At 40.4% G+C, this 17049-nt stretch overlaps 1 protein-coding gene across 1 annotated transcript in view; it reads left to right on the plus strand.

Annotated features, from left to right (window-relative positions):
* Positions 1-222: 222 nt before the first annotated feature.
* The window catches only part of DGAT2L6 (diacylglycerol O-acyltransferase 2 like 6), a 33752-nt gene continuing 16925 nt past the window's right edge, over positions 223-17049 (plus strand). Inside the window, exon 1 of the mRNA XM_025982836.1 lies at positions 223-307. Within this exon, the coding sequence (XP_025838621.1) occupies positions 223-307 (85 nt within the window). The remainder of the gene's footprint in view (positions 308-17049) is intronic.

Raw genomic sequence — 17049 nt, forward strand, 5'->3', positions numbered from 1 at the left:
TTAGATAGGATGATCTGAAACCTGATGTGTGTAGGAAGCTGGGGCAGGGCCAAGGCTGACGACAGGGAAGACTGGAGTAAAGGTTCGGTCAAACCTGAAACCTTCAGCAGCAAAAAGGACTCAGTGATAAGAGATTAGAGCAAAGCACCTATAATCAGCTCAGCTTTAGAAGTGCTGGCCTTCTGTTTGGGCTTCTTGCTGCAATAGAAGGGCACCACAGCCATGGCCTTCCTCTTCAGACTAGATCTTCAGGAATGCCTCCAAACTCTGGCTGTTTTGCAATGGATCCCAGTCTACATATTTTTGGGTGAGTGAATCCCAGGGGCTGGAGAGTACATGGGAACACACCAAGAAAGAGGCCAGGGATCCCCAGATGAGGAAGGCTCTAAAGAGATTATCTGGTCAGTCCCCTTCCCCTGGAAAGGACTATGCCTCCCCACCTAGGGAGAGGGCTACCATTGAGTTCATTAGATTTCTCTCTTTCCAACTGAGGGGTATGAAGGCCATGAGTGAGTCTGTGGTTGTTCTGGTTTAAAGATCATCACAGTCTTCTCAGGACTGCCCCCTCTTTTTTTCTTTTCAAGTCTTTATTTAAATTCCCATTAGTTAGCATATAGTGTAATATTAGTTTCAGGAGTAGAATTTAGTGATTCATCACTTACATGTAACACCAGTACTCATGGCAACAAATGCTCTCCTTGATACCCATCACCCATTTAGCCCATCTCTCTGACCACCCTCCTCTGAACTAAGCTGAAAAGTCATATTCAGGGATGGGGGCAAAGGTGGTGATGACTTGCAGAGTTGGTGTTACTAGATAGGTAGAATGTGATTTTCCAGTATAAAACTATGGTGAGAAAATTCTGGAAAGTCTGAGAGCTGCCTGAGTGATTCATTAGATAGAATTTTAATAAAGTGCCAATTGTGCAGTGGATTCAAGGCATGGCAATCATCAGTGCTGGGCAAATGGGTTGAGAGCTCTAAGCTTCTCCCAGCCAGAAACTAGGACTTCATGCGCAGCCAATTACAGGACCAAGCTTGAGAACTGTATGGGAAGAAACGTCATCCTGAAGGCAGTCAATGCCAATCTATGGGAGGCTATATGACCTCTTAGAACAGAGGGTCTTAACCAAAGGCCTATAGACCTAGAACTTGAGGTGGGGTGGGGGGACAGCTTTGAATTTGGATAGAAAAAGTCACCTTAATTTTCACTAACCTTGAATTGAAGTAATGAACGTAGACAACAAACCACAGAAGCGTTAGCAGTACCAGTGAATTTGTCAATAATAGACATCACAGGTTTGTATTTCATATGCCAGTTGTTGCAGGCATCTTGAAATTTCATTTATGCTTGTGACTACCTCAAAATTCCAGTAGTTATTGGAACTACCATTAGGTCTAGTTATTTAAAGCATAAACCAAGAAGCCCATGTTACTATATCACATTTTTTGTAATGTTTTGAGAATTGTGTTATAATATGATTCATTTCCTTTGTAAGTCTGTATATTTTATTTTGTGTATTTAAAATATTATTCAGAGAAGGGGTCCCTGGGCTTCACCAGATTGCCAGTGGGGTCCATGACCCCCAAAAGATGATGACGTATTAAGCCTCATTGAAATCAAATCATGCTGAGCTCTTAGTCTATAAGTGGCCTGACTCTAGTTGTATTAAGGGGGAAAAAAGCTATTTTTCTATAAACTTGTTTTTAGTCTTTCATATTTTCTTCTTGTCACTCTTTGCCTTTATCTTAACTTCCTCAAACAGACCCCTTTGACAACTTCCAGCCCTTAGTTCAGAAAGTGAGGGACAGGGGAATGTCCTAAAAGACTTGGTTGGCATTGTGGTGACAGCCACCATTTCAAGTCTGGATCCCAGAGAGAGTGGGAAAAGATAGGTTTTAGAGAGGAGAGTAAAGAGGTCAAGAGAAGAACTATTTAAGCTGATCCCTTTAAGTGTGGGGTCTGCCACACTTTGACTATTTTTTTAAATGCCAGCCTTTGTGTGGTATTTAAACACAAGTGCCCAAAATGTTCTGGCTCTTCTGGGAGCTCTCTTCAATGAAATGTTTTCATTTTTCAACCAGAAAATTATTTGTTTTAAAGTATTTTTTTCTCTCTTCTTTTCCCCATCTCAAAGGATGCTGTCTCTAGACAGGGATGGGGATTAAGAGCATATCCATCACTGAATATGTAAGGGCTCAGAGGTGAGGGTTAGTCTCCTAGTAATGCCCACCCCAGCCCCCCATTTTACTAGTTTCCAGTCGTCCTGGAAGAGCTGGAGGTGTGGAGTAGGGATGTTAGGGACAAATGATGTCACTTACGTGTCTTCAGTGAAAACACTAATAATAAATGTGAATGTTTTCTTTCTCCTGTATTTTTGCGTTTTTTTCATTGTGGTAAAATACACATAACATCAACTATTTTTAAGTGTATGTTCTAGCAGCATTAAATACATCCAGTGTTGTACAACCATCACCATCATCCACCTCCAGAACTCTTTTCATCTTGTAAAACTGAAACTCTCTACCCATTAAATAAGAACTCACCATTTCCCCTTCCCCCAGCCCCTGGAAAACACCATTCTACTTTCCATCTCTGAATTGGACTACTCTGGGTACTTCATATTATGAAGTATTAGAAGAAGTATATGAAGTATTAGAAGTATATGAAGAATTATGCACTATTTGTCCTTTTGCAACTGACTTATTTCATTTACCATGTCTTTAGGTTTCACCTGTGTTGTATCATGTGACAGGATTTCCTTCCTTGTTAAGGATGAACAATATTCCACTGTGTGGATATTGCAAATAATGCTTCATTGCAAATAATGCTTCTATAAACATGGATGTTCAAATATATCTTTGAGGTCCTGTTTTCAATTCCTTTTTTTTTAAAGATTTTATTTATTTATTCATGAGAGAGAGAGAGAGAGAGAGAGAGAAGCAGGCTCCATGCAGGGAGCCCCGACACGGGACTCCATCCCGGGTCTCCAAGATCAGACCCTGGGCTGAAGGTGGCGCTAAACCGCTGAGCCACCCGGGCTGCCCCTGTTTTCAATCCTTTTGGATATATTCCCAGAAGGGGGATTGCTAGATCATATGGAAATTCCATTTTAAATTTTTTTGAGGAACTGCTATACTGTTCTCCAAGCAGCTGTGCCATTTTACATTACCACCAACAATGCATGAGGGGTCCGATTTCTCCACATTCCCTCCAACACTTTTTTTATTTTCTGGGGTTCTTTAAACAAGAACCATCCTAATGAATGTGATGATGTCTCTTTGTGATTTTGATTTGTGTTTTCCTAATGATTAGTGGAGTTGAGCATCTTTTCGTATGCTTGTTTACTTGTTGGCTATTTGTCTTGACTTTTTATTTTTTTAAAAGATTTTATTTTATTTATTCATGAGAGACACAGAGGCAGAGACACAGGCAGAGGGAGAAGCAGGCTCCATTCAGGGAGCCTGACGTGGGACTCGATCCCAGATCTCCAGGATCACACCCCTGGCTGCAGGCGGCGCTAAACTACTGTGCCACCAGTACTGCCCTGTCTTGACTTTTTAAATTGATTACCTTTATCATTCCTTTTGGCTTCCTCTACTAGTTTAGATGTTATACATCCTGTTTCTATTATTTTAGTGATTATACTAGAAGTTAAAACATGAATCCTGGGTCTTGGAGTTTACTAAGGTAGCTGTAGCATCTAACAGTGTGAGATGCCCACAGAGGTGCCTAAAATATTCAAATCTGTTCAATTGTTGTAGAGCAGATACTAGTTACAAGACAATGACTGTCCTTGTCAAGACTACAATGAGTCAGGGGGATCCCTGGATGGCTCAGCGGTTTAGTGCCTGCCTTTGGCCCAGGGCGTAGTCCTGGAGATGGAGTCCCGGGATCAATCCCGGGATTGAGTCCCACATCGGGCTCCCTGTGTGGAGCCTGCTTCTCTCTCTCTCTCTCTCTCTTTCTCTCTCTCTCTCTCTCTCTCTGTCTCCCATGAATAAATAAATAAATAATATTTTTTAAAAAAGACTACAATGAGTCAAGTACCAACTCCTAACTATCTAGCTACAAAGACAAAGCAACCATTAATTCCACCATTGTATACAGTTTATGCATCATGCTGGACACATACACAAGTCACTACAATGTAAAAAACAGTGTAGTAAGTGAAAGAAAGAGTCACAGTGAAGTGATATTCAGGCGTCAGGGGAAAAAATATTACACTAAGTTGAGGGAATTGGGGAAGGCAGAGAAGAGAAATAGTGAAACATGGTGAATAGGACGTGGATTCTGGAATTTGTCAAACTTTAATAAGTAGCTGTGTGACTTCCAGCAAGTATTGTGACCCCTCTAAGTCTCAGTATCTCCATCCTCTCAGCTTGGCCTACAGTGAATGCTCCATACAGAAAAGTGTTCCTCTCTCTCTCTCTCCCCCTTTCTTCCCTTCTCTTTTTTTTAAAGATTTATTTATTTATTCAGAGAGAGAGAGAGAGAGGCAGAGGCAGAGACACAGGCAGAGGGAGAAGAAGCAGGCTCCACGCAGGGAGCCCGACGCGGAACTCGATCCCAGGTCTCCAGGATCACACCCTGGGCTGCAGGTGGCGCTAAACTGCTGCACCACCGGGGCTGCCCTCTTCCTCTCTTCTTAATTTCCTTCCTTCTTCTCTTTCTCACCCACCTTCCTTCATTTCCTGCTCAGAGCCTCCCTCAATGCCTCTCCTTCTCAAATGATGTTCAGAATCATGGCTGATTACTGAGGATCACTGAAAATAATGGGAGACAAAATAAGGGAAAAGGGGAGATTTAAAAAAGGCACAGGGACAAGAAGGAGGAAAAAAATGAGAAGAGAGGAATGGAAAGACAGTTTGAGGGAGATGTGAAATACAAATACTCATGAGCCTTAGAATTACGCAATGTCCCTGACAGTCCTCCTGAGGGCCAGCTTCCATTAGAGGATGGCTTTCCATCAGTCTCTTCTTTTCTGTGCTTGTATCACTATCTACCTAAATTGTTGCAATATCCTCTTTCATGGTCCTCTACCTTCTACTCTCCACCCTCTCCAAGCCATTCCACTGCTTGCTCCCAGTAGAGTCTTAGTTATTCATGAGAGACACAGAGAGAGAGGCAGAGACACAGGCAGACAGAGAAGCAGGCTCCATGCAGGGAGCCCGATGTGGGACTCAATCCCAGGACTCCAGGATCACGCCCTGAGCTGAAGGCAGGCACTCAACTGCTGAGCCACCCAGGCGTCCCTGAAAACATCTTTGATTACAGCCTTCTCCTGCTCAAATATAGTCAGTGTTTTCCCACTGCCTACTTAGTGAAGTACAAATGTATTAGCTTGGGCATTCAAGGCCCCCCTCTACTCTCTGGCTCTAATCTTTTTACCAGCTCATCCCCCTATACTTCCTCTATATGAAGCTTGTGTTCTAGGCAGTCTATTCACAGACAAATGTAAAGGGTACTCTCCCACTTCTTCATCTCTACTCTGACTATTCCCTCCACTAGAAAGATGCTTTGATCACTCTTGCTGAACTAATCATGGACAAACCCTCCTTTGAGATATTGCTCAGTCATGGCTTCCCTGCAACATTTCCTAGACAACCCAAGACTACATCACGACTACATCACCTCTGAAAGTCTAAAGCACTTTGTAAAAATAGGTTAGGTAGCAGCCCTTATATCCTTTGCCCCCATCCAATAAACCCCATGAGAACAGGAGTCATGTCTTGTCATGGTTATTATAGTTCTCACAAGACCAGGCTTGACACTAAATTGATGATTCTTCTAGATTTCTTCTTCCTCAGTAGAGACCTTAAGAACTCTCGTGTTCTTTTTCCTCTCTCCTGGTCATTCTTTGTTTGTTTGTTTGTTTGTTTTGTTTTTTGTTTTTTTGTAAGCCTTCCTTCTTTCTCTGGCTTCTGATACTACATGAAATGGAAAATAGTCTTGGGGGTCAGAAGGGCCAGGTCTGCCATTTGCTTGCTATGTGACCTTGTGCAAGTAAGTCACTTTTATTTTTTATGTGACCTTCATGAGTAAGTCATTCACTCTCACCATTGTAGAAACAGAGCATAGTATCTCCCTCTAAAGACCATACTGAAGACCAAAGAGCAAAAAATATCCTCAACAGATGTTCATTTTCTTCCTTTCTGTTATAGAAATTGACATTACTTGGAGCCCAGCCCCCCACCTTGTAAGACACTGCCAAATCTTGCCGTTTGGCCAACAGAGGACTGACAACCACTTCTGAGACAGGCACCCTAGGTTCTGATTTCATTGCACCTTCAGTAAGAATAACAAGTAACTAGATCCTAGATTATTAGGCAAAAAGAGACAATGACACATTCCTAGCATTCCCACCGGCTCCTTTAAAGCATCATTCATTCACCCCTTACATCCAATCAACTGCCAAACTCTGAAAATTCTCCCTCCATAGTATCTTTCAAATTCGGTTGAGAAATAGTAACCTGCTTCAGGTTCCCATTGCCTCTCATCTCATCTAAATTACTGGAACTCTTAGCTGATTCCCTGCCAACAATTTCTCTTGCTACCACAGTTATTGCAAATTATCTTCCTGATACACAGATATGGTCATGCTGCTCCTCTGCTTAAGAACTTTCACTGGCTTTATCTTCCCTCTAGTATCATGCCTAATCTCCCCAGCTTCCTTCCCAGTTCCACTCCTACTCCATGGCTTTTTATCCTCCCTGTTATGGTGTTATGGGCCTTGGACTCCATCGACAGGTCTTTGAGTTCTTCCTCATGCATGAAAGATCCTTTCTCCACTAATCCTTCTGTCAAAATCCTACTCTCTTTCCAAAATTTAACTTATATCTTACCTTCTAGAAGAATCCTTTCTAGATTCCCCAGTAATAAGGAATGGTCTTTTGCCTGGGTTCCCATGGGGTCCCAGAATGACATTTGAACCCTGACTATATTTTTTGTTCATTTTTTATTGGAGTTTGATTTGCCAAAATATAGCATAACACCCCAGTGCTCATCCCGTGAAGTGCCCCCCTCAGTGCCCATCACCCAGTCACCCCATCTCCCTGCCCACCTCCCCTTCCACTAGCTCTTGTTCGTTTGCCAGAGTTAGGAGTCTTTCATGTTCTGTCACCCTCTCTGATATTTCCCACACATTTTCTCTCCTTTCCCCTATAATCTCTTTCACTATTTTTTGTATTCCCCAAATGAATGAGACCATATATTGTTTGTCCTTCACTCAGCATAATACCCTCCAGTTCCATCCACGTCAAAGCAAATGGTGGGTATTTGTCACTTCTAATGTCTGAGTAATATTCCATTGTATACATAGACCACATCTTCTTTATCCATTTATCTGTTGATGGACATAGAGGCTCCTTCCACAGTTTGGCTATTGTGGACATTGCTCCTATAAACATCAGGGTGCAGGTGTCTCGGTATTTTTTGTGTATTTTTTATTGGAGTTCAATTTGCCAACATATAGTATAATACCCAGTGCTCATCCCATCAAGTTACCCCCTCAGTGCCCATCACCCAGTCACCCCATCCCCCTGCGCACCTCCCCTTGTTTGTTTTTCAGAGTTAGGAGTCTCTCATGTTTTGTCACCCTCTCTGATATTTCCCACTCATTTTCTCTCCTTTCCCCTTTAATCTCCTTCACTATTTTTTTTATATTCCCTGAATGAATGAAACCATATAATGTTTGTCTTTCTCCAATTGACTTACTTCACTCAGCATAATGCCCTCCAGTTCTGGATAGAATCAAATGATGGGTATTTGTCGTTTCTAATGGCTGAGTAATATTCCATTGTATATAGAGACCACATCTTCTTTACTCATTCATCTTTCAGTGGACACTGAGGCTCTTTCCACAGTTTGGCTATTGTGGACATTGCTGCTAGAAACATCGGGGTGCAGATGTCTTGGTTTTTCACTGCATCTGTATCTTTGGGGTAAATCCCCAGTAGTGCAATTGCTGGGTCGTAGGGTAGCTCTATTTTTAACTCCTTGAGGAACCTCCACACAGTTTTCCAGAGTGGCTGTACCAGTTCACATTCCCACTAATAGTGCAAGAGGATTCCCTTTTCTCCACATCCTCTCCAACATTTGTTGTGTCCTGTCTTGTTAATTTCACCATTCTGACTGGTGTGAGGTGGTATCTCCTTGTGGTTTGGATTTGTATTTCCCTGATGGCAAGTGATGCAGAGCATTTCCTCATGTGCATGTTGGCCATGTCTATGTCTTCTTTGGTGAAATTTCTGTTCATGTCTTTTGCCCATTTCATGATTGGATTGCTTGTTTCTTGGGTGTGGAGTTTAAGAAGTTCTTTATAGATCTTGGATACTAGCCTTTTTTCTGATATGTCATTTGTAAATGTCTTCTCCCATTCAGTAGGTTGTCTTTGAGTTTTGTTGACTGTTTCTTTTGTTGTGCAGAAGCTTTTTATCTTGATGAAGTCCCAATAGTTCATTTTTGCTTTTGTTTCCCTTGCCTTCATAGATGTATCTTGCAAGAAGTTGCTGTGGCCAAGTTCAAAAAGGGTGTTGCGGGTGTTTCTCCTCTAGGATTTTGATGGATTCATGTCTCACATTGAGATCTTTCATCCATTTTGAGTTTATCTTTGTGTATGGTGTAAGAGAATGGTCCAGTTTCATTCTTCTGCACATGGCTGTCCAATTTTCCCAGCACCATTTATAGAAGAGACTGTCTTTTTTTTCCAGTGGATAGTGTTTTCTGCTCTGTTGAATATTAGTTGACCATAGAGTTGAAGGCCCATTTCTGGGTTCTCTGTTCTGTTCCATTGATCTTAGTGTCTGTTTTTGTGCCAGTACCACACTGTCTTGATGATCACAGCTTTGAACTACAACCTGATAACTGGCATTGTGATCCCCCCAGCTCTGGTTTTCTTTTTCAATATTCCCCTGGCTATTCAGGGTCTTTTCTGATTCCACACAAAACTTAAGATGATTTGTTCCAACTCTCTGAAGAAAGTCCATGGTATTTTCTTTTTTAAATATTTTATTTATTTTTTCATGAGAGACAGAGAGAGAGAGAGAGAGAGAGAGAGAGAGAGAGAGAGAGAGGCAGAGACACAGCCAGAGGGAGAAGCAGGCTCTATGCAGGGAGCCTGGCGGGACTTGATCCCAGGTCTCCAGGATCAGGCCCTGGACTGAAGGCGGCGCTAAACCACTGAGCCACTCCGGCTGCCACCCCCGCCCCCGCCCTTGGTATTTTCATAGGGATTGCATTGAACATTTAAATTGCCCTGAGTAGCATTGACATTTTCACACTATTAATTCTTCTAATCCATGAGCATGGAATATTTTTCCATCTCTTTGTGTCTTCCTCAATTTCTTTCAGAAGTGTTCTCTAGTTTTTAGGGTATAGATCCTTTACCTCTTTGGTTAGGTTTATTCCTAGGTATCTTATGCTTTTGGGTGCCATTGTAAATGGGACTGACTCCTTAATTTCTCTTTCTTCAGTCTCATTGTTAGTGTGTACAAATGCTACTGACTTCTGGCCATTGAGTTTGTATCCTGCCACACTGCCGAATTGCTGTATGAGTCCTAGCAATCTTGGGGTGGAGTCTTTTGGGTTTTCTATGGACAGTATCATGTCATCTGCGAAGAGGGAGAGTTTGACTTCTTCTTTGCCAATTTGAATACCTTTTATTTCTTTTTGTTGCCTGATTGCTGAGTCTAGGACTTCTAGTCCTATGTTGAATATCAGTGGTGAGAGTGGACATCCCTGTCGTGTTACTGATCTTAGGGGAAAGGCTCCCAGTGTTTCTCCATTGAGAATGATATTTGCTGTGGGCTTTTAATAGATGGCTTTTAAGATGCCGGGGGAAAGTTCCCTCTATCCCTACACTCTGAAGAGTTTTGATCAGGAATGGATGCTGTGTTTTGTCAAATGCTTTCTCTGCATCTATTGAGAGGGTCATATGGTTCTTGTTTTTCTCTTGTTGATATGATCTAACACGTTGATTGCTTTACATGTATTGAACCAGCCTTGCATCCCAGGGATAAATCCCACTTGGTCATGGTGAATAATCTTAATGTATTGTTGGATCCTATTGGCTAGTATCTTGTTGAGAATTGTTGCATCTGTGTTCATCAGGGATATTGGTCTATAATTCTCCTTTTTGGTGGGGTCTTTGTCTGGTTTTGGAATTAAGGTGATGCTAGCCTCATTGATTAAGTTTGGAAGTATTCCATCCCTTTATATCTTTAGTGGAACAGCTTTAGTGGAATAGGTATTGTTTCTTCTTTAAACATTTGATAGAATTCCCCTGGGAAGCCATCTGGCCCTGGACTTTTGTGTCTTGGGAGGTTTTTGATTACTGCTTTAATTTCCTCCCTGGTTATTGGCCTATTCAGGTTTTCTAGTTCTTCCTGTTCCAGTTTTGGTAATTTGTTTTCCAGAAATGTGTCCATTTCTTGTAGATTGTCTAATTTATTGGTGTATAGCTGCTCATAATAAGTTTTTAAAATCATTTGTATTTCCATGGTATTGGTTGTGATCTCTCCTCTTTCATTCATGATTTTATTAGTCTTTTTTCTTTTTAATAAGGCTGTCTAATGGTTTATCTATATTATTAATTCCTTTTTTAAAGATTTTATTTATTTATTCATGAGACACACACACACAGAGAGAGAGAGAGAGAGAGAGAGAGAGGCAGAGACACAAGCAGAGGGAGAAGCAGGCTCCATGCAGGGAGCCTGACATGGAACTTTATTCCAGGTCTCCAGGATCAGGCCCTGGGCTGAAGGCAGCACTAAACCACTGAGCCACCCATGCTGCCCCTATCTTATTAATTCTTTCAAAGAACCAACTCCTGGTTTTCTTGATATGTTCTACAGTTCTTCTGGTCTCTTTTCATTGAGTTCTGCTCTAATCTTTATTATCTCTCTTCTTCTGCTTGGTGTAGGTTTTTTTTTTCTTTTCTTTCTCCAGTTCCTTTAGGTGTGAGGTTAGCTTGTGCATTTGAGTTTTTTCCAATTTTTTCAGGGATGTTTATATTGCAATATATTTCCATCTTAGGACCACTTTTGCTGTATCCCAAAGATTTTTTGAATGGAGTATCTTCATTTTTATTAGTTTCCATGAATCTTTTTAATTTTTCTCTAATTTACTTGTTGACCCATTTATCTTTTAGCAAGATGCTCTTTAATCTCCATGTGTTTTAGCTTCTTCCAAATTCCTTTTTGTTCTAGTTTCATAGGATTGTGGTCTGAAAATATGCAGGGGACAATCCCAATCTTTTGGTATCTGTTGAGACCTGATTTGTGACCCAGTAAGTGGTCTATTCTGGAGAAAGTTCCATGTGCACTTGAGAAGAATGTGTATTCAGTTGCATTTGGATGCATAGTTCTGTATATAACTGTGAAACCCATCTGGTCCAGTGTATTATTTATAGCTCTTATTTCGTTGGTGATGCTGTGCTTAGAAGATCTGTCATTTGCAGACCGTGCCGTGTTGAAGTCTCTTACTATTAGTGCATTATTATCTAAGTATGTCTTTACTTTGGTTAATAATTGATTGATATACTTAGCAGCTCCCACATTATGGGCATAAATATTCATGATTGTTAGGTCTTCTTGCTGGATAGACCCTTTAAGTATGATATATTGTTCCTCTTCATCTCTAACTACAGTCTTTGGGATAAACTTTAATTTATCTTAAATTTTTTTTTATTATTTATTTATGATAGTCATACAGAGAGAGAGAGAGAGAGAGGCAGAGACACAGGCAGAGGGAGAAGCAGGCTCCATGCACCGGGAGCCTGACGTGGGATTCGATCCCGGGTCCCCAGGATCGCGCCCTGGGCCAAAGGCAGGCGCCAAACCGCTGCGCCACCCAGGGATCCCAACTTTAATTTATCTGATATGAGGATTGCTACCCCAGCTTTCTTTTGAGGACCATTTGAATGGTAAATGGTTCTCCAACCTTTCATTTTTAGGCTGGAGGTGTCCTTAGGTATAAAATGAGTCTTGAACCCGGAGTATATAGTTTTCACCCTGTGGAATGTATTTAGTATTTATGGTATCAATCTTCCCAATAGAATATGAGTTCCTGGAATGAAGAAATTATCCTTTCTACATGTATTAATATGAGTTAACACACAGAAAGTGCCTAATACAGCTCCTGGCACATAGTAAAGACTCAACAAACACTACCTACTTTTTTCCTAAAGCTTGGAGTTTTTTTTCCCTAAAGCTTGACCAGTCTGAGCCTAACTTTTTTTCATATGTAAAATGAGGATAATAAAATTATCTACCAGGATGCCTGGGTGGCTCAGTGGTTGAGCATCTGCCTTCAGCTCAGGGCATGATCCTAGATTCCCAGGATGAGTCCCACATCGGGCTTCCTGCATGGAACCTACTTCTCCCTTTGCCTATGTCTCTGCCTCTCTGTGTGTGTGTCTCTCATGAATAATTAAGTAAAATCTAAAAATATAATAAAATAAAAGAACTGCTTGCCTATAGCCTTATACACACATGTACACCTTGGATCCCCAGAAGGCCTTTCCTTGTTGGAATAAGAGCATTAGTGGTTTTTGTCCCTGTTAGCTTTCATCTGCTGCTTGGTGAATTTTGAAATCAAAACTTCCCTATGTGTTATAATTTCATGTAACAAATATTTATCAGGAGTCATCTCCCTGTGCTTGGCACTGTGATAAAGGCTGTTTTCAAGAAGCTTACTGTCTAATAGGGAGAGGGCCAGACATATGAGGTACTAAGTACACAAGCAGCAGAATGAAAACAGGCCTAGATAGAAGCATAAGTAATGTGCCATGTGTGGAGAAGAGAATCCTTAATTCTGAGCAGAGAATCACCAAAAATATCATCAAGAGGGTATCATTTCAGCTAATCCTTGAAGGCTGAAAGAATTTTGATAGGCAGAAAGTTGAAAGAGGGTATTCAGAATAAAGGAACAGCATCACCAGAGGTATAGAGATATGAAATTGCATGGTGAGTTAAGGGAATGGGAAGTAGACTAAGGTAGTTGGGCTTCTGTTTCCTATATTTCAGCCATTCACATCCCATCCTCTATTTTTTTTCCATAGCTGAGAACTGCTTGTGCTATTATGACTTAACATTTTTTTCCAAATTGACTCATTGTTGTTACCTAAATTAATACATTTTATTTTTTGAAAAGATCCATCTATTTATTTGAGAGACAAAGAGAGGAGCATAAGTGGGAGGGTCAGAGGGATGGGGAGAGAGAATCTCAAGCAGAATCTGCACTCAGCATGGAGCCTGGGGCAGGGCTCCATCCCTGGACCCGGAGATCATGATCTGAGCCAAAACCAAGAGTTGGACGCTTAACGGACTGAGCTACCCAGGCATCCCCAAATTAATGTATTTTAACAGAAATTTTATATTACTACCATAAATTCAATTTTATTCATTGTACATTAAGATAATTTTCCATCCAAACACCACCCAAGACCATCTAGCATACCTACAGTGGTATGGGGACAACACTTTGAGAAATCCTGGGCTAGAGCATAAGCAATGTCACTGCAGATAGTGAGAGATGAGGCTAGGAAGCTGTATGTGGATAGTCCATGGGGGCCTTACACATCAGGATAGCATGTGTACACTTTTTCCTGTCAGCAGTGGGAAGATACTGAAGGTTTCAGAGGCAAACATCATTATGACCGTGCTTTCAAAAAAAAAAAATCTTGCAGTAGCATGGGAAATGGACCAGAAGGAAAGACACCAGCAGGCAAAAAGAGTAGACAAAGACTGCAGTCCAGACCAGGGGAGATCGAGCCTTAATCCATAACAGGAGCAATGGAGATAGAACAAGAGAATGAATGGGAGAGAGATCTTTTGGAAAGGGAAAGAAGTCAAAGAGAACTCCAAAATATTGAAAACATGTGACATTTATTTTGAGGCCTAAAAGATGAATAGAAGCTAGCCAGGAAAGAGCTGAGGAAAGATTCTTCCAAGTAAAAGGGACAGCATGCACAGAAGCCCAGAGGCTAGAGCGCAGAATGAGTTGAAGGAACTGACAGAACAGTATGGTGGAATGCAGAAAACAAGGGGGTGGCCGGAGCCTCCACCACAGAGTGCCTTCGAAACCAAGATTACAAGACCTGACCTTAGGAGTCTTCACCTAAGAGTCATAGGAAGCCACATTAGATGCTGAATTATTAAATTACCATTTACTCCCACACGTTCTCATATTTACAGATAATTTAGACCCAATAAGTAAATACAAAGCCACAGAAATGCTTCTTTGACAAGCCAGCTATGTTCTTGGTTATATGTTGTACAGTGACAGAGTCAGATTTGCATTTAGCATGCTAGCTGCATCAGGGCTTAAATAGAAGTGGGGAGCCTACTTAGAAGACATTGAGGGTCATCTAGGAGAGAGATAATGGTGGCTTGGACTGGGTGGTAGCATGGACATGGGGAATAGAATAATTTGAAAGGTGTTTGGAAGACAGAACTGCCAGGAATTGATAACTGACTAAAGGGAAAAATAATTAGGTTAAAGGTGCAGTCTCTGGAGTAAAACAATCTGAGTTCTCAACCCTTGCTCACCACAAGCTTGCTTTGTGGTCTCGGATAGTTATTTAACCTCTTTAAACCTGGGCTCCTCATCTACAAAATAAGATTAATTGCTGTCTTAATGGAGTCTTTATGAAGATAAATAAAATACGCATGTAAAGCACTTAGTTTTCCGTAATGAGTATACAGTAAATATTGGCTATTACTATATGGGAAAGTGAGCAAGTAAGATGAACCAAAGATGTTTTGAAGAAAGGACCCACTTAGATTCATATTGGGCCATCTTTAGCTTAAGCTAGTATTCATTAGTAATTTGAGGCTGTACAAGTTTACATTTATGTTTTTAAGTCAGGAACAGGGTTAAAAGGGACAGTTTACCAAGGAGACATAACTATGCAAATATAGATGCACCTAACAATAGAGCTTCAATATATATGAAGCCAAAGGAGACAGAACTGAAAAGAAAAATAGACAAATTAACAATGATGTTTGGGGACTTCCTCAAAAACCACAAACAGCCAAAACTCATACAAGATAAAATAGATAATCCATAACCATTAATTAAATTAAATATTTAATTTTGTATAATTAGAGACCTTCCAAAACAGCAAACTGCAGGCCCAGATGGTTTCAACGGCAAATTCTACCAAACATTTTAAAGAAGATATATCACAGATTCTACACAATCTTTCCCAGAAAATAAAAGAGAAAATAACAGGGATGCTTGAGTGGTTCAGCAGTTGAGCATCTGCCTTCAGTCCAGGGCGTGATCCTGGAGTCCCAGGATCGAATCCTGTGTTGAGCTCCTGGAGTGGAGCCTGCTTCTCCCTCTACCTGTGTGTGTGTATGTGTGTGTGTGTGTGTGTGTGTGTCTCATGAATAAATATATAAAATCTTTTTACAAAAAAGAGGAAGGAACACTTGTCAATTCATTTATGAAGCCAGACCTTGATACCAAAACTAGACAAAGACAGTACAAGAAAGAAAACTATAGACCAATATTCCTCATGAATATAAATGCAAAAATCCTCAATAAAATACTAGCAAATTGAATCCAGCAATACAAAGCATAATATATCATGGCCAAGTGGGCTTTATCCCAGGAATGCAAGTGAAAATATTTGAAAATCAATGTAAACTACCACGTTAACAAAGGAAAACACATGATCATATCAACTGATGTAGAGAAAGCATTTGACAAACTTCCATTTCAATCATGATAAAACCTCTCAGTAAACTAGGAATAGAAGGAAACTTCCTCAACCTGATACAGAGCACCTATAAAAAACACTGCAGCTAACATCATATTTTATGAAAGCCTGAAAGCTTTCTCCCTAAGATGGCAGCAAAACAAGGATGTCCACTCTCACCATTTGTATTTAACATTGTACTAAAAGTCATAGCAAGTGCAATAAGACAGGGAGAAGAAGAAGAAAAAAAGATTGAAAAATAAGGAAATAACCTGCCCAATTTACAGATGACATGATTGGCTGTAGAAAATTCCAAGGAAATCTTTTTTTATAAAAGGTTTTATTTATTTATTTATTCATGAGAGCTACAGAGAGAGAGGCAGAGACATAGGCAGAGGGAGAAGCAGGGTCCCCACGGGGAGCCTGACACGGGGCTCAATCTCAGGACCAGGGATCATGACCCAAGCCAAAGGCAGATGCTCAACCACTGAGCCACCCAGGTGCCCCAGGAAACCTATTAAAAAAGAAAAAAAAAAACCTTCAAGAACTAGCAAAGGAGTTTAGCCAAGCTACAGGATACAAGATAAAAAATTTCTATATACTAGTAGAAATCAGTTGAAAATAGAAATTTAAGGGGCACCTCGATGGCTCAGTTGGCTCTTGATTTTGATTTAGGTCATGATCTCAGGGCACTGGGATCGAGCCCCATATCAGGCTCTGCCTTGGGCATGAAGCCTGCTTAAGATTCTCTTTCTCCCTCTCTCTGAGCCCTTCCCTCCCTTCTAAAAAGAAAAAAAATAAGAAAATAGAAATTTTAAGACAATGCTATTTAAATGCCCTCTCCAGAAATGAAAGATTTATGAATAAGTTTAACAAAAACCTGTACAGCATCTGTAGGCTGAAAACTAAAGTACTAATGCATAAAATTAAAGACCTAAATAGTTAGAGACATACTGTGTTCATGGATTGGAAAATTCAATATAATAAAGATGTCATTTCTCCCTAAATTTATCTATAAATGTAACATAATTCAAATAAAAATCCCAGCAGGTATATAAGATAACACTTTTGCATAAATATTAAATTCCCCAAACTTGATAATAGCACTGTGGATGTGATATAGGAAGAGAATGTCTTTGTTTTTAGAAAATATGTGCTTAGGTATTTAGGGGCAAAGGGTTATGATCTCTGCAATGTACTTTCAAATACAAACACAGATGTATAGACATATTTAAAGATAAATTAAACGTAGAATATTTTCAATAGGAAGATATAGGTGAAGGTTATATGGGATTTTATTAAAACATTCTTGCAAATTTTCTATCAATCTAAAGTTTTTTTC

This window comes from Vulpes vulpes, chromosome X (assembly GCF_048418805.1).
Source record: "Vulpes vulpes isolate BD-2025 chromosome X, VulVul3, whole genome shotgun sequence".
Lineage (NCBI taxonomy): Eukaryota > Metazoa > Chordata > Mammalia > Carnivora > Canidae > Vulpes > Vulpes vulpes.